Genomic DNA, 26,813 nt, shown 5'->3' with positions numbered 1-26,813 from the left:
TAGAGTTCCATCATACGTACAATATCGTTAGCCCTCATTATGTTGACCGATCATATTGAAGTTTGGAAAAGTAAAGTACAGGTCACACAGAATGTCTTGTATTTTCTTTGTCTAATGTGCAGTTCATATTGTAGTGCCGGAATATGTTGCTGTAACTCTTAGGATGAATTGTCAACTCCTTTTTGACTTTTCAATATTGAATTTACATCCACAATTGTAATGTTTTTTAATGTTTTTTTTAATATTTTACTGTTTGAAATTTTAAATGCTGGTTGGACATAATTTTTCATACAGATCAATAATGCCTTTCTCTTCTCTCCCTTCCCCACCCCCCACCATTGTGCAAGATGCTCTGCTTGTTGAATGATATTGTTTCAGTCAAGGAGCTCCTCTGAGAATCACAGATGGTGTCAGATCACGAATCTTGTTTGTCCTTAGACCAACTTTGCCCTGGACTGGGTCTCTGAATGACATTTTTACCCATTAGACCTTAAGGAGGGTCATATCATTTATCATTGTCAATTGTGGGAGATGTTATTCACCACAAAAACAGTAAGGACTGCTAAAGTTTTAGGGTTTTGATATTTTGTTTCCATTGCAATTGTGACATGATTATTTTCCTATTAAATTATTCAGACAAGATGCGTAGCAGATCAAAGCTTTGGACAGATGGCTAGTTTGTATAGTAGTCCCAATCCGGTGTGCCCAACGCAATCATTGTCATATTCTTTAATTCATGAGCGTTAAATCTTGTAGAATATGGATTTGGTAGATTTGAAATAATGTTGCAATGCTGATGGCATGTCATGTGACGCGACGGCCAAACGATTAGCTTTCTGATCATCAGAAGGGGAAGCCAATTACTTTCAGACAGTGTTGGTCTCTACAGGCCTGAAATGCTGCCGTTTGCGTGCTTTGCCTCCACAGCTGTGAATTGATTTGCCAGTATTAATGGCATCGGGGAAAATATTTAATTAGCTTTGTGCTTTAACACAATATGAGAACATCTGGCTTCATCAAGACTGCTTTTGTACTGTAGAGGTATTCAAAGAGCTATAGGGATGTCAACATCTAGACCTTGAGTAGATTTTACATTGTTATCCAGAATATACTAAATATGCAATGATTTCCATCAAATTCAGAGTATGTGTGTTGTACAGAAATGATTCTAGATCAAAAGAATGCATTCCATGTGTTGAATGTACAACCATAAGATTTTTGAGCATTACATTTTTCGGTCTATTCTCTGTTTCAAGTGTGATGCAAGACATCTGCTTTATACTGGTTCTAAGCAGCACACTCTAAATGAAGGGGGAAATAAGGTTTATCTTAACAGTATTAGAAATTAAACTGTCTAAAATGAGCTCCTAGCTCCATGAGAATTTGGAAAATGAGAACTTAAATGAGTCTCCCATCTTTCCCCCTCAAGTAGTTGCTGGGTGACTCCATTGAGAATAATAGACAATTGGATATTTTCTAATTTCTTTGAAGTTGTCTCCCTGCAATCAAATTGGGAGATTATTGTGTCATGATTCATCACAACAATTCAGTGATAGCTTACTGGAGAGTTTTTTTCAAACTTCAATTCTCTAACTAAAGTGTGTATAACAGGAAGCAGCCCTAGAGTAAGAAGGCTGATGCATGCATCACTGACCATTGTCTCACTGATGTTGGATATGTTTAGTTAAGATGCTTGGTTGATGAGATTCGTGAATTGGCATTCACGCTGTTCAAGAATTTTCAAACCTTTCATGTGATTGTTTAGTACCATATGCTACTGGCATCATGTTAGATGTATTTTACACATATTTGCACAGTTGCACAAAACAAATTTGCTGTCGAAGATGCTTTCACAAATAGAACACATCTGTAATAAGTGTTCTTATCAAGGAAACCAGCTGGGTGACACTTATCTGCTTGGGCAAAAGCAATTGCACTTTTTGATTGAATTGGTAAAATCTCTCATAGGTAATATGGTATATTCCTTACATGAAACTCCCTCAGAGATGCTTTAACCTTTGCAAAAAAATTGAATTTTATAACAAATGCAGCATAAATATTATACCAATAAATTAAGAAGATTCAAAGTTCATCCGTCAGAATTGGTTTTGTATTTTTACAGATATTCTATAATTCTAAATTAGTAATTTGTTTAAAGCGATTTTTATTTTTGCTTTTGTATCCTGTTGCAGTTTTGTCTTTTGTCAGCAAGAAAATGAATAATTATAAAACATTTGCAACATAGGAAAAATGACTTAATTATTTTATGTATTAATAGCTCTGTGTTGCATTTTTGTAGATTTGCAGCTTTGTAGATTAAAAATTTTAAACTGGAATTACAGTAAAAATATTAGGATGTAAACATAATTAAAAACAACTGGACATGGAAACAGTACCATGTAGTAAAAGCAGGCTTTGCTTACCTTCTGAAAAACATGTAGTCCCTTGTTTTCTTTGTTTTGGTTGAGAATACATTTTGAATGGATTTTGACGTGTCTAACTCCATCAATAGATAGACCATTAAACTGAAGTTTATCTGCTGATTGGACATATCATTAATCATTTTTACCTCTGAATCAATAACCAAGAAGCTAGAATAATATATAAATTGTAAACTGTTATCTTTCACAAAGGGAAAATGCTGGAATTCATTATTAAGAACGTAGTAACAGGGGACTTAGAAAATCATAATACGATTTGGCAGAGTCAATATGGTTTATGAAAGGGAAATCGTGTTTGACAAATCTACTGACGTTTTTTGAGGATGTAAATAGCAGGATAGATAAAGGGGAACCAGTGGATGTAGTATATTTGGATTTTCAAAAGGCGTTCAATAAAGTGTTACACAAGATAAGAGCTCATGGGGTTGTGGGTGATATATTAGCATGGATAGGGAGCATAAGAAATAGGAGCAGAAGTAGGCCATCTGGCCCCTCGAGCCTGCTCCACCATTCAGTCAGATCATGGCTGATCTTCAACCTCAACTCCACTTTCCTGCCCGATCCCATATCCCTTGATTCCCCTAGAGTCCAAAAATTTATCTATCTCAGCCTTGAATATGCTCAATGACTTAGCATTCACAGCCCTTTGGGGTAGAGAATTCCAAAGATTCACGACCCTCTGAATGAAGAAATGCCTCCTCATCTCGGTCCTAAATGGCCGACGCCTTATCCTGCAAAAAGTTCTAGAGGATTGGTTAATGGACAGAAAACAGAGAGTAGAAATAAACGGGTCATTTTCAAGTTGGCAGGCTGTAACGAATGGGGTGCCACAAGGATCAGTGCTTGGGCCTCAGCTATTTACAATATATATTAATGACTTGGATGAAGGGACAGAGTGTAATGAATCCAAGTTTGCTGACGATAAAAAACTCGGTGGGAAAGTAAGCTGTGAGGAGGCTGCAAAGGGATATAGACAGATTAAGTGAGTGGGCAAGAACGTGGCAGATGGAGTATAATGTGGGGAAATGTGAGGTTATTCACTTTGGCAGGAAGAATAGAAAAGCAGAATATTTTTTAAAATGGTGAGAAACTATTAAGTGTTGGTGTTCAGAGAGATTTGGGTGTCCTTGTACATGAAACACAGAAAGTTAACATGCAGGTTCAGCAAGCAATTCGGAAGGCAAATGATATGTTGGCCTTTATTGCAAGGGGGTTGGAGTATAAGAGTAAGGAGGTCTTGCTGCAATTATGTAGGGCTCCGGTGAAACCACACCTGGAGTACTGTGTACAGTTTAGGTCTCCTTACCTAAGGAAGGATGTACTTGGCTTAGAGGGGGTGCCATGAAGGCTCACTAGATTGATTCCTGGGATGAGAAGGTTGTCCTATGAGGAGAGATTGTGTAGAATGGGCCTACATTGTCTGGAGTTTAGAAAAATGAGAGATAATCTCCTAAACATTTAAAATTCTTAAAGGGCTTGACAGGCTGAGAGGCTGTTTCCACTGGCTGGAGACTCTCAAACTAGAGGTCATATTCTGAAGATTTAGACCATTTAGGACCGAGATGAAGAAAAATTTCTTCACTCAGAGGGTTGCGAATCTTTAGAATTCTCTACCCCAGAGGACTGTGGATAATCAGTCGTTAAGTATATTCAAGACTGAGATTGATAGATTTTTGGACACTAAGGGAATCAAGGGATATGGGGATAGGGCGGGAAAATGGAGTTAGAATGATAGAATGGCCTTCTTCCGTGCATTAACCATTCGGCCTGTCAAGTCTGTGCCGGCTCTCTGCAATAGCAATCCAGCTAGTCCCACTCCCCTGCACTATCACTGTAGCCCTGCAAATTTATTCCCTTCAAGTACTTGTCCAATTCCCCTTTGAAAGCCACGATTGAATCTGCCTCCTCCACCACCCCCTCAGGCAGTGCATTCCAGATCACAACCACTCGCTGTGTAAAAAATTTTTTTTTCTCATGTCGCCTTTGGTTCTTTTGCCAGTCACCTTAAATCTATGTCCTCTGACCCCTCCGGCAATGGGAACAGTTTCTCTCTATCTACTCTGTCCAGTCCCTTCATGATTTTGAAAACCTCTATCAAATCTCCTCGCAACCATCTCTGTCCCAAGGAGAACAACCCCAGCTTCTCCAGTCTATGCACGTAACTGAAGTTCCTCATCCCTGGAATCATTCTAGTAAATCTCTTCTGCACCCTCTCTAAGGCCTTCACATCCTTCCTAAAATGCAGTGCCCAGAACTGGACACAATATTCCAGTTGTGATCGAACCAGTGTTTTATAGAGGTTCATCATAACCTCCTTGTTTTTGTACTCTTACGCATTTATTGAGGTAGAAGTTCAGCCATGATCTTATTGAATGGTGGAGCAGGCTCAAGGGCCTACTCCTGTTCCTATTTCTTATGTTTTTTTGCCTGTCACTCTCTTTTTCTCTTTTTCCTCCACCCAACTAAATGGATTTTCTGAAGATTAAACACAAAACAAAAACAACAGGTGCACTGTCATTCTTATCTAATTCTCTTACAGCTATAAAAAAAAATTTAAAAATAAAGCTTACCTCAATAAAACTTAAGGATATTTGTCCTCTTTTTCAAAATTGTTTGAAGAAAAGCTACTGAGTAGAAAGTACTAAAGAAATGTCTATCACTATAGTTACTGATACTAATTCATTCCTTGGAAATTAGGCACATTGCAGATGCTAAGACTGTACAATCCAAATTTGGCTACAGAATCACAGCACTGAGCAAAACTATCACATCCAAACGCGGGCTTAGGAGAGCCTGAGGCCTTCAAGTGAAATCTTGAATGAAGGCATTAAAAGGCACAAATGAAAAGTCAATGGTTAATTTGGTTGTATGATTGTGAAATATGTAATTTTTTTTACATTTCTTATTTTGTTTATACCCTTATTTTGGACATTAAAAAAATTAGTTAGAGAAAATAATGCAAGTCACTGTCACTATAAAACAGTGTTTGCTTATAGTACAGCATAACACCTTTAATACTGAAAAAGCCTATCACAGTGCCACTGTAACAGGTACTGCAGATACTTATGAGTTTTCAATTAAACATGTGCCCTGCATACCAGATAATATAAAATGGATTTTACATGTTTGTCCTATTCTCTGCTGCCAGCAGCTTTAATTCTTCTGCATTCTCCAGGTTCCAATATGTACCTGGTTTTTGCTGGAGTGAAGAGGTTCAATTGAGTATCAGACTCTGTGCATCATCTCACTCTGTGCATGTCAAACTGGTAGATTACAACATCCAGAATGCACCAGTGTCAAGGTGCTTGCTACTCTGATTGACTAGAATGTTGGAAAATTGGGTCGGGCTTACAGTCAGGGAATCATGCCACAGTATGTGAATGGCCAATCTCTCTGTCAATCTTAAAGAATTCTGGTGTTTTCATAGCAGGTACAGCACAGGAGGAGGCCATTCAGCCCATCGTTCCTGTGCCGGCTCTTTGAAAGAGCCATCCAATTAGTCCCACTCCCCTGCTCTTTCCTTAAAGCCCAGTAAATGTTTTCCTTTCAAGTATTTATCCAGTTCCCTTTTGAAAGTTACTATTGAATCTGCTTCCACCACCCTTTTAGGCAGTGCATTCCAGATCATTACAACTCGCTGCGTTAAAAAAAAAATGTTTCCTCATGTCACCTCTGGCTCTTTTGCCAATCGCCTTAAACCTGTGTCCTCTGGTTACCGATCCTTCTGCCACTGGAAACAGTTTCTCCTTATTTACTCTATCAAAACCGTTCATGATTTTGAACACCTCTATCAAATCTCCCCTTGACCTTCTCTCTTCTAAGAAGAACAACCCCAGCTTCTGCAGTCGCTCCACATAACTAAAGTCCCACATCCCTGGTACCGTACTAGTAAATCTCTTCTGACCCTCTCCAAGGCCTTGACATCCTTCCTAAAGTGTGGTGCCCAGAATTGAACACAATACTCCAGCTGAGGCCTAACCAGTGTTTTAATAAAGGTTTAGCATAACTTCCTTGCTTTTGTACTCTATGCCTCTGCTAATAAAGCCCAGGATCCCATATGCTTTTTTAACAGCCTTCTCAACTTGTCCTGCCATCTTCAAAGATTGGTGTATGTGCATCCTCAGGTCTCTCTTTTCCTGCAACCCCTTTAAAATTGTCCCATTTAGTTTATATTTCCTCTCTTCTTTCTTCCTACCAAAATGCATCACTTCACACTTCTCTGTGTTAAATTTCATCTGCCATGTGTCTGCCCATTTCACCAGTCTGTCTATGTCCTCCTGAAGCCAGTAACTATCCTCCACATTGTTTACTACATTTCCGAGTTTCATGTCATCTGCAGACTTTGAAATTATACCCTCTATACCCAAGTCCAGGTCATTAATATGTATCAAAAAGAACAGTGTGCCTATTACTGACCCCTGGGTAACACCACTGTATACTTCCCTCCAGTCTGGAAAACAACCGTTGACACTACTCTCTGCTTTCTGTCCCTTAGCCAATTTTGTATCCATGCTGTCACTGTCCCTTTAATCTCATGGGCTTTAATTTTGCTAACAAGTCTATTATGTGGTACTTTATCAAATGCCATTTGACAATCCATATGCACAACATCAACCGCATTATCCTCATCAACCCTCTCCATTACTTCATCAAAGAACTCAAACACGATTTTTCTTCAACAAGTCCGTGCTGACTTTCATTAATTAGTCCATACTTTTCCAAGAGCCAGTTAATTTTGTTCTGGATTATTGCCTCTAAAAGCTTCCCCACCACTGACATTAGACTGACTGGCCTGTAATTGTCGGGTTTATCCCTCTCGCCTTTTTTGAACAGGGATGCAACATTTGCAATCCTCCGGTACCATCCCCATATCTAAGGAGGATTGGAAGATTGTGGCCTGAGCCTCTGCAATTTCCACCCATACTTTCTTCAGTAACCTAAGATGCATCCCATCTGGACCAGTTTTAAAGATGCATTTGAATTATCTGCTTGGATAAACAAAAACAAAAATTACTTGCCTACAAAATTAAAAGGAATTGTAGAAATTCAGCAATTTCCATTGTTGCATTTTGAGCAGACAAACAAACTTTGGGCCCTCGTTTGAACTGCAGCTACAAAATCAGTGTTTCCAAATCTGGTTGAATTTGTTCCAGGAAGCATTATAATTTTCCTCTTGTGCACATTCACTAAAACATTGCTCATGGTGCACCATGCTGTGCAGCCAATGAAGTACTTTTGAAGTGTAGTCATTATAGAGAATCGTGGCAGCCAATTTGTGCACAGCAAGGTCCCAGAAACAACAATGCGATAAATGACATCTGTTTTAGTGATGCTGGTTGAGGGGTAAATGTTGGCCATGACACCGGGCAAACTCGCCTGCTCTTCTTCGAATAGTGGCATTGGATTTTTACGTCTACCTGAGAAAGCAGATGGGGCCTCGGTTTAACGTCTCATTCGAAAGACAACACCTCCTACACTGCAGCACTCACTCAGCACTGTACTGATGAGTCAGCTTAGATTATGTGCTCAAAACAGAAAAAATGTGTTTTAGATGGTTGAGGCTTTCCTCTTCTCCCATGCGCACATAATTTCCATGTAAGCTGAGATTCTTTTCCGCAACACTCAATCTCAAGCTATAGACAGCTGGGAACCATCGTGCTATGGATATTTGCAAATGCCTGTTTCAAAAAAAAACTACATTTAACAGCATCATTTGCAACATTCCAAATATATCAACAGCAGCAATTTCCTTGAAATTATTGGACAGACAAAAATAATACATGAAACTATGCAACAAAAATACATTTTTGTTTCAAACTGGTGGAACTATTAGGACAATCAAACATATCGACAAATAGGAAAGCTTAAGGAAATATGAGACATAAAGATAGCCAAGCCAAGGCCTTGTCTAAAGGAACTCACAGATTGCTTACCCAGCTGAGATTAGCTAACTGAGCACAGACCAAGAATTGAAACTGGGACTTTCTAGTGTTGTATCATTTACTCACTAAGCCAAACATATTATCTTCAATATATTTTCTATGTAATTCTAAATGCTACTTAATATTGTATTGAAGGCTTATATATATATATATATATATATATATATACTTATTCTCCTATTTGTCTCCAATGCCAGTCTCCTCTGCCAGATTTCCAAAACTATTTAATGTAGTTTTGAAGCCTTCATCACATTGCCTGTTGCAGCCTCCTGTGTGTAACAGTTTGTTTCTGAAGTGTTCAGGCACATGTCGTGCTTTTTTTCTTGTCTTGTGGACAGTGTTACCAGTAATATATTTCTGCGAAGGGTGTCACAGATAAATGCAAAATGATAGTAGAGCATGTTGTGTAATTCTTATTTATATTATATGCACCATACTTAGGACAGTATTGTAAACCATCTTTATTATATTTAATTGGATTTTATTGTACCACTGGACTACAATTCCTAAAATAATTGACTGTAATCTAGTTACATAACCTAAAGTGACATTTACTATTACTGATTCTCTGGAGAGTGCTACTGTCTTCACAAAGTGACATTAAAAAGCAATGGAGTTGAAGGCTTTGGTCTCTAAAGTGATGCAACAATAAAATAAGCTATGCTTTGAAATTTTGTAATGAAATAATGCCTATTTTGTTTCTGGCATTACTATACAATTAACCCTATTCTGAAAATCAAGACAATATTTTATTATAGCCCTCAAAATCAGTTTTTCATCATGATGCAATGGCATGAAAGGTACAGGATATTTTTTAAATTAAAAGATCAAAATTATACAAAGTACTTACACACAGTACTGATATGGAGCCTGTATTACATCATGAAGTGATAGATGTGCAGTTGTGTCCTTGACACAGTGCATTCTAAACCTGCCCAGGCCATTGGAAGAGGATATATATATTTTACTGAGTGTGAACAAAGGCACCAAGGCAAACAACCAAAATGATTCCAGCCGTAGGAATCTACATTATAAAGGAAGGGTAAATAAGTTAGGTTTGTTCTCTTTCTTTTATTCCATGTGTCAGTTTGGCTGCTACCCTCTTCACCAAAATGTAACAGAACTAATTTGACTGAGGAAAATAAATTGAGTGACACACAGCACTGGACTGTAACTCAAGGTATTTTACTTGAGAACAAAAATTTTCTCCCCCATCCCACCCCTTAGTCCCCCTCCTTCCCCCCCAACATCACCTTCTAAGTAATATTTTTCAGGGTGGCCCAGTGATACAGCATACTGTGTAGTGAAGTAATGGATATGGGATTGCATCTGTATTTCACAATGTAGTTAGCTACTGACCTTAGCTGTTTTCCTTATGGATTTCTAATTGACTTTTACAGTGAACATATATTTTTTTTTAAAACTTAAATATTTCAAATTAAAACACAAACTACAAGAAACGCAGTTAACATTGGCTGAAATATGGCCCAACACCTGCATCAGCATCTTATAATATGGTGCACAGTTCCAATTTAATTGCAGCTATGCATTTTCATTCTGCTTCCATGTAAAACAGTGATTAACGTGTAACTAATAGCATGTTAATACAATGATCATACAACCATCTGTTGTGGCTGTTGGCTAGACTTAAACATATTGTATGTGTAGTGAGTCACAATGTAAATTCTTCCCGATAAAGTGTTTGGTTCAAGTGCTGATGAATTCTTCAAGAACTGGATGCTTTGATCAGATTATGTACTATCAATTTGTCTTGTAAAAATTAGCAGTCTCTTGCAAGGCTAGTCAAGAAGAAATGATGTAGTAATTCATTAGAATTAAGACAGCAGATAATGGCAGTAATAAACCCTCATGCACATTGCTCAAATACATTAGATTTTATGAAAAGGTATTATTCAACAGAATAAGGATGCTCTTACACAAGATAATACATATGATTTGATTATCTATTTATATGGAATATGTTTTATGAATTTTTAATGAAGTATATTGTGATCCTCTTTAATCAGCAGCAAAGATCGCCAATGTAACAATGTAGATTGTCACTTGCTTTTATGTTTTACTCAGTACACATTTAGTGCAATGTAATGTTTTATAATATGTACTTAATGGATAATCTAAGATCGATTGTGTTTATTTTATGAAGATCCCCTTCTTGCCCTCCTCACATCTGTATATCTGATATTTTTAAAATCGTGTGTATATATAAAACAAAACAGACTTACTTCCTTTTTATGAAGAAGAAAATCCTACATGTACAAATATAATCAGTCACACTAAGAATGTAAGACTATTGTTAGACAAATTCCTGCTGCATGTGCATATGTGGTTTGCTGCTAAAGATGACGTACGAGTTGCAGACCAATGTGATGGAACTCCTAAGATTTGTTTTTCTGAAACGAATAGTGGAGTTACAGATGAAAGTATACCTCTGGATTCCTCCTTCATTCCTTTGATAATCAGCAAAGAGCAAAAATTAATCAAGAAACTGGATTCTGCACAGGAGTCATGAACCTAAATAAAGTCTACTTTAGAGCTGCTGCTCCAGGCAAGAAAAGGTGTACCTGCTGCAGAGATGGAGTCATGTGACGTTTCCACTGCCGTTATTTATAATAAATGTAATTTCCCGTCTTAACGATGTACACAGAGAGGTTTGATTTTTGTAATATGATTTTGTGATTCAAGACCTCTGCACTGAGTAAATGCTTTTTTACAGCTTAATATGAACCATATGGGAACAATGTTCCTCCCCTCCTCACCACCCTTATCCAGCGTAACTCAGATGGTATGCTTGCCTCATGTACCCAGCTTGATTTTGGCTGAACACTGCCGCTTTTTGGGGTTCAGCTACTTTAATATTTTTTGGGTGAGCATTGAGCAGGGTGACCACCTCAGAATCAGCACTCACTCCAGAGTGGGGGAGGCAAGTTTGCACTGCTGTAGGTTTTAAAGGCTGATCACAATGTAAATTCCAAACAAAATTTAGGCCTACTGGCTGCTATCAAACAGCAGCCTAAAATCTACCCCCACAGTGCTGCACTGAAGAATGCTAAAATATTCTTAAGAGTTCAAAGGAAGTTGCTTTCTGCATCTTTATGCATCATCTGATCTGAAGGAGCAGTCTCACAATGTCTCTCACCCAATTTGCATACTTTCCAACTAGCCACTCAGCAGAATCCCTGGAAAATGACATTGGAAGTGTTATGTCACTCCCAAGTCATTTGCATTTTATTTAAATGCTCCTGCCCATTTCATGTGAGAGTTTCCCTCCCTCGCCCTGTAAGCCTCAGAAAGCCTGTGTCAAGCATAAAGAGGGTAAAAATGCTGCAATACAGATCTCGGTTCCTATCCTCTCCTTGCACACACATATAGCATATTAGCAGTGAAAAATTGGTCCTATATATTTTATTAAATTGTAAAAATCAAGCCAAGACCGTAATTTGTATTCTAATCAATTGGTGGCTAGAAGTAAATGGTAAGACAGATTTCACTGTAATGTTGTACAGCGTATGTATTGTATGTACATTTATATATTGAATGAAAAATGTCTTGTGATTTTAATACTTGTCATATAGAGATAATGTTGGAGGGAAGTGGTACAATAGTACAATTATTCACAGTATATTCATGGCCCCATTGTGACTGCTGTGTTACCATGGTAGTTTTGGCCGGCCTTTTCTGCCTTGAATTAGAATTGATGAATCCCATCATTCCAAGCTAATGATGGAGGCTAATTTGAAGTGATGTAATTGATGAACTTCAAATTATCCTATTTCCCACTCACAGCTGCCTGACTATGCTTTAAACACCAGTGTCCTTTGATTCTGTCAGTTTGATGTTGGCTTTCTCAACGTTGAATAGCCACTATTAACTATTTGCAATCACTCGTGATCTGATGCAATGAAATGATTTAAACACATATGAGGTTTTCCATTTTTGGACACCATCTATGTACGGGGTGTTCTTAAATCCCAAGTTGCTTTGTTGCAGATTTGTGAGTTGTGCTTTTGTTTGCATATTGTATATGTTAATTAGCTGCTGTTCGAAACACACACTTCCCAGAAACGATCACTTTCGCTCTTGCCCCTATATATTCTATTAAATTTTAAACATTTTATAAACTATTACAGTAGATGTAATTTTTAAATGACATGAATATTGCATATATTAGGACAGCTACTTGATTCACAGATGATGTTTAAAAATGGTTGTTCAATTCTTTTTCATGTATAATAAGATTTGTAAAATTTATTGCATATTTATATTTAGATTTTTCTAACATTCTAGGTTTATTTTTGGAGTGATCATTAATCTCTAACATCTACAGCCCCCAATACAAATTTGTCACCGATTCCATCCCTCTTCCCAGCCACTGTCTCAGGTCGAACAAGACTGTTTGCAACCTCGGCATTTTATTGGTTCCTGAGCTGAGCTTCCGACTCCATATCCTCTGCATCACAAAGCTGCCTCCTTCCACTTCCGTAACATCCCTTGCCTCCCACTCCTTCACTCCGCCTCAGCCCATCTTCTGCTGAAACCCTCAATCATCACCTCCAGACGCGACATATTCCAATGCTCTCCTTATCAGCCTCCCATCCTCCACATTCTGTAAACTTTTTCTCATCCAAAACTGTGCTGCCTGTATCCTATCCTATACCAAGTCCCACTCGCCCATCACTCCTGCCCTTGCTGACCTGGCTCCTGGTTGTCTCCAAGTTAAAGTTCACATACTCCTATTTAAATCCCTCCACAGCCTCGCCGCTCCCTATCTCAGTAGCCTCCTCCAGCCCTCCAAGTAATCTCCCCAGCACTCTACGTCCCTGTGAACTGGCCTCTTGCGCATCCCCCCTCCCTTTGCCACTCCATTGGCAGCTGTGCTTTCAGAAAGCTAAGCCCCACACTTCGGAACTATCTCCCTAAAACCCCATGCCTCTCCACCTTTAAGACATTGCTTAAAGACCCTTCTTCAAACCCACCTCTTGGTCACCTCCTAATTTATCCTTCATTGGCTCGGAGTCCATTTTTATCTGATTTTTGCCTCTCTGAAATTCCTTGGAACGTTGTCTATGTTAAAGTTACTATATAAATGCAAGTTGTTGTAATATGCCCTTTGCAAATAGTGATCTAGAAACATATGCTGAATCAATTAATGTTTTCAATTTTCCCATAATAATCATTAGAATTTTAAATGTGTCTCTATTTCAGTCAAGCTTTCATGTCTTGTGAATGGTGTAACATCCAATTCAGCCATTATGTTGGGGAATGTTATTCCCATGAATGGGAATAAAAAGTATGTCATCGTAATCATCCATTGAAATGGATGCATGGCTGAAGTTTAAACAGAGCTGTGACCCATGGGAATTGTCATCTTATGTCAAAAAAACTTAAAGATAATCACTTATGCCCATAAGTCATATTCTTTGACTTTTTCCTAAAGTGAGGTATATTTTTAAAAAAACTCAAGGACAATTTTTTAAAAATGTATCTCTTTTTTGGAAAAAGTCAAAGAATTTGAGGCCATGGAGGAGTTGTTTTATACTCCTTAAAGTTTATTACTCCCTTGGCTTTTTTTTAATGAAAGGAAGCTTTCTCTTCATTTGTGGGAAAGGGATTAATATGAGCTGCATCTCATACAAGTTGGGTGACAATCCTTTTTGTGACTGAGGAAAAGGTGATTTATTACTGGACAATATTATGCCTCTTGTGACCTCCCTATCTGAAGACATACCAGATAATAGACTAATTTTGCAGCACTTGAAAATAGCAGATGCTTGTGCCATTAATCTTTTTATTTAATTCCAAAAGTGCTACACAATCAATACAAGCTTAATATTAAGTAGCCCTGAGAAAGCTCTGTAGTCCTTAAAATGGAAAGCTTTAAATTTCTAATTAGCCACTTTCTTGTGCTTGTGACACATATGATTCAAACAACTACATTTGTTTTCAAGGTAGTTGTTATTGAAAATGTCTGTGATTGCTAATAGCAAAATAATCACTTTTTGCTTAAGGATTTCCCTAAATCCTCTTAATTAAATGAAAGGAGCAGCAATGGGGTCAACTTTTGTCTTTTGGGAGAATTAAATACCTTTTTAAGGTAGCTTTGAAATGCTTAAGTACCTTTTAAGATAGCTTTAAAATGTTTAAGCACCTTTTTAAGGTAGCTCTAAAGCATTTAGTCACAAGCTACTTAGATGTTTAACATAAGCTCTTTTTCACATGTTAAATGAAAAATATTACAAGGATTTCATCCTGTTAAGATTCCCTACAGTACAAGTCTCTAAAGTAAAAAATCAACTCTTGCTTTATATTGATTCTGGAGGAAAAGAATCTTTCTTCCGTAAATTAATTCTTCAGGGGAAAAAATCCACTGAAAGATTGATCAGAGCCTTATTGTAACCAGACCTTTAAGTCACATATTACCAGCTTTCCAGCAAGTCAATGTGACATTTCTTTTGTAATAAGCTACTTTATAATCAAGTTCAAACACCATTAGATGAAATGTGAATAACTGTATTTCATCTTAATTTCAATCACTGCAAATATAATTGTGCACAATACCAAATCTTCCCATGAAATATGAAATGTGACCATTTATTGTCATAGTTTAAAGAACCTTGCCTATGTGGTATTATTTCCTTAGAACATTATAATTTGTGTGCACTTTTTTATAGGTTAAATGTAACTTTTGGTATAATATTTGAGCCATTATTGTTATTGGTAGTTCCACAAAAATCATTCAGTTGAGACTTGAACCCATATTGGTTGACCACTCTGTAAAACAACTGCTGCCAGTTTTTGTAGCGACTGTTATAAATATGTTTGTTTTATCACGCACTAATTTCTAAAATGAACTTTTCTGAAAACCTAATGCTAACTATTACAGAATATAGTGAAATGAAATCTAAAGCATATGTAGCATGTTTCTAGTATACTTGGCAGAGAATGGAAAAAGTAATTGATCTCTTGTTTATTTTTGATATGGTATGAGAATACTTTTGCAAGTCTGAAGGTTACACAAAATTGAAAATATAGTGTTTCAGAACTGTTAGATGTTTCCTACAGATATTATTTTGTGCCCCAATGTTTCAACAACTTGTACCTTTTTTTTAAAACAGCAACTCATGAGGGAAAGACAGCAGATGGCTAGTCGTCCTTTTGCATCTGTTGATGTAGCCCTGGAAGTTAGAAGTGAACAGCCTGATATCATAAGAGGACCACTAGAGGTAAGTACCATACTGGCAGTAACTATTCCCTGAATATCTGCATAGTTATATCAGAGCACACTTTACGTGCTTTCCAGGACTTTTGTGTCCATGTTGCATGGAAAACCTTGGTTAGATATGTTACGCTACCTCCAAAGCACGTTTTCTCACTAATGCAGCAGACCATTCACCTGAGGGATTATAACTTCAGAAGCAAAGGAAGAAATCTACTTGCCTTGCAGGCTTTAACATTTCTGGACAGTAACGTGAATGGATCAATAGAGAAGAGCTTTGTGAACAGAGTGGAAAATGCATGCATTTGGTCTTAGAAAAGATTATCTTTTGCCTAATTTGCATGCTAGTTTATTAACCAAATATAATGTAAGAGTGATCTGAAAAATGAGAGTGAATGAAAAATGATTTTAAAGTACAGAATTCAACTTAAAAAGATAAATTCAGCAATCCCATACTCCCAGTAGGGGTCCATGCTCAAAATGAGCGCAAGCCAGAGGTAACACTAACGCCAATTCTCTGATCTGTGTTCTCTTTGAGCATGGCTCCCTGCTGAAAGCTCCAAGGTGCTGAATTGATCCTTTTATTTTTGGCAAGGATCTCACTGATTTATTGCCATTGCTATTAATTCTATTATTGTGGTTATTCAGAACATTGCTCGCTTGAAAGATATAAGTTTGTCTTCACAGCCACATGCTTATAATCATAACTACCAAAATATTTGCTGTTTTTGTTGCATTTTGATTTTACAATTTGAAGTTTCATTACATTCATCTTAAAAGGTAATATGTAGGAGTTGTAACATTGCTGAGCAGCTACCAACAGCAAAATGTCATAGACAGAAGTATATTCTTTATGCAAATCACATTAATCTCATAACACTGAGTTTAAATTGAGCACATGTGCATGTATAACGGTGATGGCAACAGATTTATTTTAGCCTGCTCCTAAAGTCAACCATTCGGTGGGTATGTAGCTCTGATTTAAGTAATTTTATTATCCACTAGCATTTCTTAAATGATTCTGAAATAATTACCAAATGTTTGCTGTATATAGTTGACACTTATCCTGAAATCTGTGTACAAAGACTTTGAGTGGCTTGATTTACCATATCTCTCTACCAAACATTCATGTTCAAGCTTTTCTATAATTAAATAATACTTTTATCATGCAGCTCAAATGGTCAGTTCAGATGGTAGCGAGTTCAACTCCCAGGGTGCTTTTCAGTTGATCTCACTTTCCTCAGTTGGGTGAATTCTGTCAGCTCGGTCATCAGATGGATTGTCACAGGGAAGAACACAGCTCTGACATATACAGCAGGTTTAAGATTCAATTGTTTTTGTATATATGTTTTTTTTAACTTAATTGACAATCAGAATGAATATTTGTTGCAATTTTTTATTTTTTAAATCTTGGTTTAGTGACTGCTAATATGTTTCATAAGTTTTTTAATTAAATTTCAATTCTGGACTAATTAACCAAGAGAAGCAGCTCTGAGTTAAAAGTGATGTTAGCATCTAAAATTATATCAGTTACACTACCTGAATGTCTATTGAATAAAAATGAGTCATAAAACTAGCAACATTTGAAGGAACAATTCTGAAATTCACAGTACGTTTACAAATTATTTTCATTAAAATTTGTATCACCATATACTTGTTGAGATAATTCTTGAAGGTCAGATGGGTAAAGAAAGAAAGACTTGCATTAAATAGCGCCATATCATGACCTCAGGACATCCCAAAGCACTTTACAGCCAATGAAGTACTTCACTGTTATAATGTAGGAAACGCGGCAGCCAATTTACGCATAGCAAGGTCCCAGCAATGTGATAATGGCCAGATTATTGTTTTTAGTGATGTTGGTTAAGGGATAAATATTGGCCAGGGAGCGCTCCCCTGCTCTTCTTCGAAATAGTGTCATGGGATCTTTTATGTCCATAACGTCTCATCCAAAAGACAGCACCTCTGACAGTGCAGCACTCTCTCAGTAATGCACTGAAGTAATGGACTTGAACCCACAACCTTCTGACTCAGAGGTGAGAGTGCTACCCATTGAGCCACAACTAAGCAACCATGGTCAATAAATAAGGTAAGAGACAGTATCAAGCTAAAAGAAAAGGTTTATACACATGCCAATAAAAGTAGAAATTCAGCAAAATGGGAGACAAGTGTAAAGAAAGTAGTAAGAGGTGCAAAAGGAGAATAACAACAAATGTTTTCATAAATATATTAAGAGAAAGAGAGTGCTAAAGGGGAATGCGGGCTCATAAAAAAACAGATGCAGATGAGCTTTTTGAGCCAGCATGTAGAAAGTCCTACAAGAGAGGGGGCGGTACTGGACCTAATTCTAGGGAATGTGGCCGGTCAAGTGGAAGAAGTGCTAGTAGGTGAGCACTTTGGTGACAGTGACCATAATTCGGTGAGATTTAAGGTGGTCATGGAAAAGGACAGGGAGGGGCCGGAAATAAAGGTTCTAAATTGGGGGAAGGCCGATTTTAATAGGATAAGGCAGGATCTGGCCAAAATGGACTGGGATCAGCTGCTTGTAGGAAAATCCGCATCGGAGCAATGGGAGTCTTTCAGAAGGGAGATTGAGACCATACAATGGCAACATGTTCCCGTAAAGGTCAAGGGTGGTTCCAAGAACTCCAGGGAACCTTGGATGTCAGGGGATATACGAGAATGGATTAGGAAAAAAAGGAGGGCTTTTGGCAGATACAAAAGGCTAAAGACGGAGGAAGCCCTAGAGGAGTACAAAAAGTGCAGGGGGATACTTAAAAAAGAAATTAGGAGATCAAGGAGGGGCCATGAAATAACACTGGCGAGCAAAATAAAGGAAAATCCTAAGATGTTTTATAAGTATATTAAGGGTAAGAGGATGACTAGGGAAAAAATAGGGCCCATTAGGGACAAAAATGGCAATCTGTGTGTGGAGCCGGCAGATGTAGGAGGGGTTCTAAATGAATTTTTTGCATCTGTTTTCACTATGGAGAAGGACGATGTAGACATAGAAATACGGCAGGGGGACTGTGATATACTCGAACATATTAACATCGAGCGGGAGGAGGTATTGGCGGTTTTAGCAGGCCTAAAAATGGATAAATCCCCAGGCCCGGACAAAATGTATCCCAGGCTACTGTGTGAGGCAAAGGAGGAGATTGCGGGGGTTCTGACACATATATTCAGAACCTCTCTGGCCACAGGGGATGTGCCAGAGGACTGGAGAACCGCTAATGTAGTACCATTATTCAAGAAGGGGAGTAGGGAAAAACCGGGGAACTACAGGCCAGTGAGCCGAACATCAGTGGTAGGAAAATTATTGGAAAAAATTCTGAAGGACAAAATTAGTCTCCACTTGGAGAAGCAAGGATTAATCAGGGATAGTCAACATGGCTTTGTCAAGGGAAGATCATGTCTGACTAATTTGATTGAATTTTTTGAGGGGGTGACTAGGCGTGTGGATGAGGGTAACGCAGTGGATGTGGTATACATGGATTTCAGTAAGGCCTTCGATAAAGTCCCCCACAGGAGACTGGTCAAGAAGGTACGAGCCCATGGAATCCAGGGTGCCTTGGCACTTTGGATACAAAACTGGCTTAGTGGCAGAAGGCAGAGGGTGATGGTCGAAGGTTGTTTTTGTGACTGGAAGCCTGTGGCCAGTGGGGTACCACAGGGATCGGTGCTGGGTCCCTTGCTGTTTGTGGTCTACATTAATGACTTGGATATGAATGTAAAAGGTATGATCAGTAAGTTCGCTGATGATACAAAGATTGGTAGGGTGGTAAATAGTGAGGAGGATAGCCTCAGTCTGCAGGACGATATAGATGGGTTGGTCAGATGGGCGGAACAGTGGCAAATGGAATTTAACCCGGAAAAGTGCGAGGTGATGCACTTTGGAGGGACTAACAAGGCAAGGGAATACACAATGAATGGGAGGACCCTAGGCAAGACAGAGGGTCAGAGGGATCTTGGTGTGCAAGTTCACAGATCCCTGAAGGCGGCGGAACAGGTAGATAAGGTGGTAAAGAAGGCATATGGGATACTTGCCTTTATTAGCCGAGGCATAGAATATAAGAGCAAGGAGGTTATGATGGAGCTGTATAAAACACTGGTTAGGCCACAGCTGGAGTACTGTGTGCAGTTCTGGTCGCCACACTACAGGAAGGATGTGATCGCTTTGGAGAGGGTGCAGAGGAGATTCACCAGGATGTTACCAGGGCTGGAGCGCTTCAGCTATGAAGAGAGACTGGGAAGATTGGGTTTGTTTTCCTTGGAGCAGAGGAGGCTGAGGGGGGACATGATTGAGGTGTACAAAATTATGAGGGGCACAGATAGGATGGATACTAAGGAGCTTTTTCCCTTCGTTGAGGGTTCCATAACAAGGGGACATAGATTCAAGGTAAAAGGCGGGAGGTTTAGAGGGGATTTGAGAAAGAACTTTTTCACCCAGAGGGTGGTTGGAGTCTGGAACTCACTGCCTGAAAGGGTTGTGGAGGCAGGAACCCTCACAACATTCAAGAAGCATTTGGATGAGCACTTGAAATGCCATAGCATACAAGGCTACGGACCAAATGCTGGAATATGGGATTAGAGTAGACAGGGCTGATGGCCGGCGCGGACACGATGGGCCGAAGGGCCTCTATCCGTGCTGTATGACTCTATGACTCTATGAGTCTATAATGGATAATAAGGCAATGATATACTTGTTAAATGAGTACTTTCTATCCGTTTTAGGAACATTAGAAAGTAGGCCATTCAGCCCCTCGAGCCTGCTCCACCATTCAATTAGATCATGGCTGATCTGCACCTCAATTCCACTTACCTCCTTTTGCTCCATACCCCTTGACTAACAAAAATCTATCTATCTCATTTTGGAGCAGAGTTTTCCAGATTTCTGCTACCCTTTGTGTGCTTCCTGATTTTGTTCTTGAATGGCCTAGCTCTAATTTTATAATTATGTCGCCTTGCTCTTGATTCCCCCCACCAGAGGAAATTGTTTCTCTTTGTATACTCTATCAAATTCTTTTAACATTTTAAACATCTCGATTAGATCACTCCTAAATCTTCTATACAAGCCAAGTTTTCACAGTGGAGGAAGAAGACTGACTACCAGCACTAAAAGGGAACTTAAAAATAAGCAAGGGAAGTAACTTAATGGACTTAATAAAAGTAAAAATGGAAATGGAGAAAATAATGGGACTTAAGATAGACAAATCTTTCGGTCAGTTGAAATTTGCAAGACCGAGATTGATAGATTTTTGTTAGGTAAGGGTATCAAGGTTTATGGGTCAAAGTTGGGTAAGTGGAGTTGAGGTACAGATCAGCCATGATCAAATTGAATAGTGGAACAGCCTACGCTGCTATGTTCTTTGCCTTTTTTAATGTATCCTGGATATAAATGAGTGATGCCACAAAGAAAAATACGTAAATAATGAAACTATTAACTATTAGATATCAGCAGGTCCAGAGAATTCCAAGCTCCTGGGGAAAAAGAGTTTTCAGCTCACTGACTAGGTATTGAAACAAATCCTAACAAAGCCACTCACGAGCAGCTTTATTACTGTGTTTAACTCCGTGACTAAACACTTCACAAATAATTTCAAGTACAAAATTTGAGCACTTCTCTCTCTTCTTTTTCTCCCTACACTCTCTTCTTCCTCATTCCCTCTTCTATTATTTTTTTATTAACTTTTTTTATTTCTAGCTATAAAAGCCTATTCTAAATTTTTTTTTATGTTCTCTTTACCCCCAAAAAGGTGAAATTCTGTGCTTTGCTCCCCTGTGTCTCTCCGATCCCACCAATCTTTTTGGAGACAGAATGCATTTCATGAAAATTAGCCTCACATTGGCTGAGAACGGTCTCTTGGGCCACCTTTTTAAGCTTGCCGATGCTTAGAAGTCTGAAGTGATGCAACAGGCATGACCAGGTCACCCTTTGATGGGATTTTCAAAGATGAAACACTATTGTTCAATGACTTATCTTCTTGGTAGGTCTGGTAACCTGATTCGAGATAACTTTTTCTCTCTTTTCCCCACTGTCTCTCTGGTGTTCCATCTCTTTGCTTTTCCCCTGTCTTCCACTAACCCACTTGCCTGACCACCTGTTCAAACTAATGAGGACTTATTTAAAATGCACAGCCTTACTTTCTTAATGCGCTGCAAATCTGGGACCTACTGATGTTTGTGTTGATTTGGGAGATGTGGGTATACATAATTAGGAAATATTTTGAGGATGCTATATTCTGCAATTTGAGTTAAAGTACAACATGTTTGTGGTGAGGCAACTGGGTTAATTGTTTGTGGGCAGGAAAAATAGCACAAAATTAAGAGTTTGCAGTTTTCCTGCATGTAGAAATGTGGGAAACTGGAATTTTTTTAAAATTCATTCATGGGATGTGGGTATTGGTGGCAAGGCCAGCATTTATTGCCTATCCCTAATTGCCCTTGAGAAGGTGGTGGTGAGCCACCGCCTTGAACCGCTGCAGTCCGTGTGGTGAAGTGCTGTTAGGTAGAGAGTCGCAGGATTTTGACCCAGCGACGATGAAGGAACGGCGATATATTTCCAAGTCGGGATGGTGTGTGACTTGGAGGGGAACGTGCAGGTGGTGTTGTTCCCATGCACCTGCTGCCCTTGTCCTTCTAGGTGGTAGAGGTCACAGATTTGGGAGATGCTGTCAAAGAAGTCTTGGCGAGTTGCTGCAGTATATATTACTTTTAAATATGCAAATTACTATAGATGTTGGAATTCTGATGACCCTTTTTTTGGGTAAACCGGATCTCTGACACTTGCAGAAACCCATCACTGTGCTTAAGAGTTTCCAAGCCACTGGAAAATTTGCACAGGCAGATTTCTCGTTGCCCAATCTTGAGTGCACACCCTCTCCCCATGCAGAATATAGCATCAGAAAGGTCGTGTGGTAGAAAAGCTTTTATTTTCCACACGGTGTGGAATTGCTGTGTGGATGCAAATTTTCAAAAATAATTGAACATTCGGCAGAAGTTTGAGCTGTGAGTATAGTCGACCTTGCAGTATCCAAAATTAATAAATTGCTAATAAGTTCATTTAACTTTACCAACTGTGTTTCGTGTTAGGTCTGAGGAGCCATTTAGAATACACCTGCATTAGTGTTGCTGAAGCACTCACAATTATCACAATTGGAGTGAAACCAGTATAAATAGCAGTGAGTCAATCTAGTTGTACTGTGCACAAATCTGATCACCCAAGGAAGGAACAAGGAGATCTGAAAAAACCTACTTCATTGAATAGGCCTACATAGGAGAACGGCAAAATGTCCTCTATAGTGTGGTTCGCGCAGCCCACAGATAGAGGGTTCAGCAGGATTGGAGGCAATCACAGTGTCTTCTATTCTTGGCATGTAGCTGGATATATGCAAGGCCAATTTAAAGAAAGTGCCACGGTAAGCATCAAGGATGGCTGTTAGTTATCTTTTTTTAAATTCATTCATGGGATGTGGGTGTCGCTGGTGAGGCCGGCATTTATTGCCCATCCCTAATTGCCCTTGAGAAGGTGGTGGTGAGCCACCTTCTTGAACCGCTGCAGTCCGTGTGGTATGGGTATGGCTGTCAATTATGTAGCGTTTTCAAGGAGCCTGCAGATGTCATGTATTACTTAAATGCTTTCATAAAAAAGTATTGTTAACCTGAATTGATCAAGTAAAATGCTGGAATAGAGGGCAAAAAGAAGATATTGAGCATATTTCAGAAGTAACAGAATGGATTGGAAAAGCATAAATTGCACATGAGCAAGGTTAATAACTCGTCGTTCCACACAGAGTATTTATTCTCCTCTTCAAAGTTCAGGTAGCAAGTTATTTCACATTTTATTCTACTATGCTGGCAATATGCACATTGTGCTGCTGCTTTCTCTTCTCTCAACAAAAGTTACTTTAAAGCAATGTATATTCTTTTCTTTGCAGAAGATTACCTTCAAAAGACACCAGCATCTGAGAACTGGTGGTGGAACAGGACAAATAAAACCATTACCCACAGTGAGGAGGCTATCTTAGAGATCATAGGCTGGAAAACTGAGCAGGGTCTGTGGAATGTTAGTTTGTGGAGGGCCCTGGTTTGTGCAATGATAACCGCACCCATTCACTGCGGCAATGATTTTCACTTTCATCAGGTCAAAAGCAGCGTCTGTGCTTGGTTGAAAAATAAGCATTTTATTGCAACAACAATATACACAATAACACCCACGACACAAGATGTGCCATCTGATACATTAAAGCCACAATGTTGACCTTAGCACTCTGAAGCATCCACACCACTTGAAGGAAGCACTAGCTCAGATATTGAATTTTAGACTGTCTTTGTTGAGTTTGAGGAGGAAAGACGGTGTATTCTATAGGCCACCAACTACTGGGAAGGATATAGAGGAGCAAATTTGCAGGGAAATTACAGAGAGATGCAAGAGCCATAGAGTAGTGATAATGAGGGACTTCAATTATCCTAACATAGACGGGATAGCAATAGTGTAAAGGGCAGAGAGGAGAAGAATTTCTGAAGTGTGTTCAGGAGAACTTTCTTGATCAGTACGTTTCCAGCCCAATGAGGAAGGAGGCATTGCTGGATCTGGTTCTGTGGAATGAGGTGGGTCAAGAGGAACAAGTGTCAGTTAGGGAACATTTAGGGAACAGCGATCATATCATCATAAAGTTTAAATTAGCTGTGGAAAAGGACAAGGAGCACTTTAGAGCAAAAATACTTAATTGGAGGAGGGCCAATTTTGGTGGGTTGAGAATAGACCTGGCCCGTGTAAATTGGATTCAAAGATTGGCAGATAAAACTGTAATCGAACAATGGGCGGTCTTTAAAGAGGAAATGGGTCGGGTACAGTCTAGGTACGTTCCCACGAGGGGGAAGGTAGGGCAACCAAAGTCAGAGCTCCCTGGATGACGAAAGAGATAGAGAGTAAGATGAAGCAGAAAAAGGGGGTGTATGACAGATGTCAGGTTGATAATACAAGAAAGAATCAGGCTGAATATAGAAAGTTCAGAGGGGAAGTGAAAAGGAAATAAGAGGGGCAAAGAGAGAGTATGAGAATAGACTGGCAACTAACATAAAAGGAAATCCAAAAGTCTTCGATAGACATATAAATAGTAGAGGGGTGGGGCTGATTAGGGACCAAAAAGGAGACCAACTCATGGAGGCAGAGGGCATGGCTGAGGTACTAAATGAGTACTTTGCATCTGTCTTTACCAAGGAAGAAAATGCTGCCAAAGTCACAGTAAAAGAGGAGGTAGTTGAAATACTGGATGGGCTAAAGATTGATAAAGAGGAGGTTCTAGAAAGGCTAGCTGTACTTAAAGTAGATAAGTCACCAGGTCCGGACGGGATGCATCCTAGCTTGCTGAGGGAAGTAAGGGTGGAAATTGCAGAGGTACTGGCCATAGTCTTCCAATCATCCTTAGATACGGGGATGGTGCCAGAGGACTGGAGAATTGCAAATGTTACACCCTTGTTCAAAAATAGGTGTAAGGATAAACCCAGCAACTACAGGCCAGTCAGTTTAACCTCAGTGGTGGGGAAACATTTAGAAACGATAATCCGGGACAAAATTAACAGTCACTTGGACAAGTGTGGATTAATTAAGGAAACCCAGCATAGATTTGTTAAAGGCAAATTGATTGAGATTTTTGATGAGCTCAGCCATGATCTTATCAAAAGGCAGAGCAGGCTCGAGGGGCCGAACAACAGAGGGTTGTTGAGGGCAGTGTGGTTGATGGGTATATGGATTTCCAAAAGGCGTTTGATAAAGTGCCACATAATAGGTTTGTCAGCAAAGTTGAAGCCTATGGAATAAAAGGGGCAGTGGCAGCATGGATACGAAATTGGCTAAGTCACAGGAAATAGAGAGTAGTGGTGAACAGTTGTTTTTTGGACTGGAGGAAGGTATATAGTGGTGTTCCCCAGGGGTCGGTACTAGGACCACTGCTTTTCTTGATATATATTAATGACTTGGACTTGGGTGTACAGGGCACAATTTCCAAATTTGCAGATGACACAAAACTTGGAAGTGTAGTTAACAGTGAGGAGGATAGCAATAGACTTCAAGAGGACCTAGATAGGCTGGTGGAATGGGCGGACACGTAGCGGATTAAATTTAGCGCAGAGAAGTGCGAAGTGATACATTTTGGTATGAAGAACGAGGAGAGGCACTATAAACTAAGTGATACAATTCTAAAGGAGGTGCCAAAACAGAGAGACTTGGGGGGGGTATATGTGCAGAAATCTTTGAAGGTGGCAGGGCAGGTTGAGAAAGCGGTTAAAACAGCATATGGGATCCTGGGCTTTATAAATTGAGGCATAGAGTACAAAAGCAAGGAAGTTATGATGAACCTTTATAAAACACTGGTTCGGCCACAACTGGAATATTGTGTCCAATTCTGAGCACCGCACTTCAGGAAGGATGTGAAGGCTTTAGAGGGTGCAGAAAAGATTTACTAGAATGATTCCAGGAATGAAGGATGTCATATGAATATATGAACATACGAATTAAGAGCAGGAGTAGGCCATTCGGCCCCTCGAGCCTGCTCTGCCTTTTGATAAGATCATGGCTGAGCTGATTGTGACCTCAACCCTACTTTCCCATCTACCTACTATAACCTTTGACTCCCTTGTTAATCAGGAATCTATCTAACTCAGCCTTAAAAATATTCAATGACCCTGCCTCCACCGCTCTCTGGGGAAGGGAGTTCCACAGACTCACTACCCTCTGAGAGAAAAAAATTCTCCTGATCTCCATCTTAAATGGGAGACCCCTTATTTTTAAACTGTGTCCCCTAGTTCTAGTCTCTCCCACAAGGGGAAACATCCTCTCAGCATCTACCCCTTCAAGATCCCTCAAGATCTTATATGTTTCAATAAGATCACCTCTCATTCTTCTAAACTTCAGTTACGTGGATAGACTGGAGAAGCTGGGGTTGTTCTCAGAGCAGAGAAGGTTAAGAGGAGATTTGATAGAAGTGTTCAAAATCATGAGGAGTCTAGACCGAGTAGATAGTGAGAAACTGTTCCCATTGGCAGAACTGTCAAGAACCAGAGGACACAGATTTATGGTGATTGGCAAAAGAACCAAAGGCGACATGAGGAAAATGTTTTTTATGCAGCAAGTAGTTATGATCTGGAATGCACTGCCTGAGGAGATGGTGGAGGCAGATTCAATCACGGCTTTCA

At 39.2% G+C, this 26,813-nt stretch overlaps 1 protein-coding gene across 5 annotated transcripts in view; it reads left to right on the top strand.

Moving 5' to 3' along the window:
• Positions 1-26,813, top strand: part of atrnl1b (attractin-like 1b) — a 713,064-nt gene that overhangs the window by 551,854 nt on the left and 134,397 nt on the right. For all 5 annotated transcript variants that reach the window (XM_068002149.1, XM_068002150.1, XM_068002151.1 and 2 more), the window contains exon 27: positions 15,517-15,624. In XM_068002149.1, coding sequence (XP_067858250.1) covers positions 15,517-15,624 — 108 coding nt within the window. The remainder of the gene's footprint in view (positions 1-15,516; positions 15,625-26,813) is intronic.

The sequence above is a fragment of the Heptranchias perlo genome, chromosome 21 (assembly GCF_035084215.1).
Source record: "Heptranchias perlo isolate sHepPer1 chromosome 21, sHepPer1.hap1, whole genome shotgun sequence".
In the NCBI taxonomy this organism is placed as follows: Eukaryota; Metazoa; Chordata; class Chondrichthyes; order Hexanchiformes; family Hexanchidae; genus Heptranchias; species Heptranchias perlo.
Note: the sequence above shows the minus strand (reverse complement) of the source record. Positions and strands in the feature narration are given on the sequence as shown.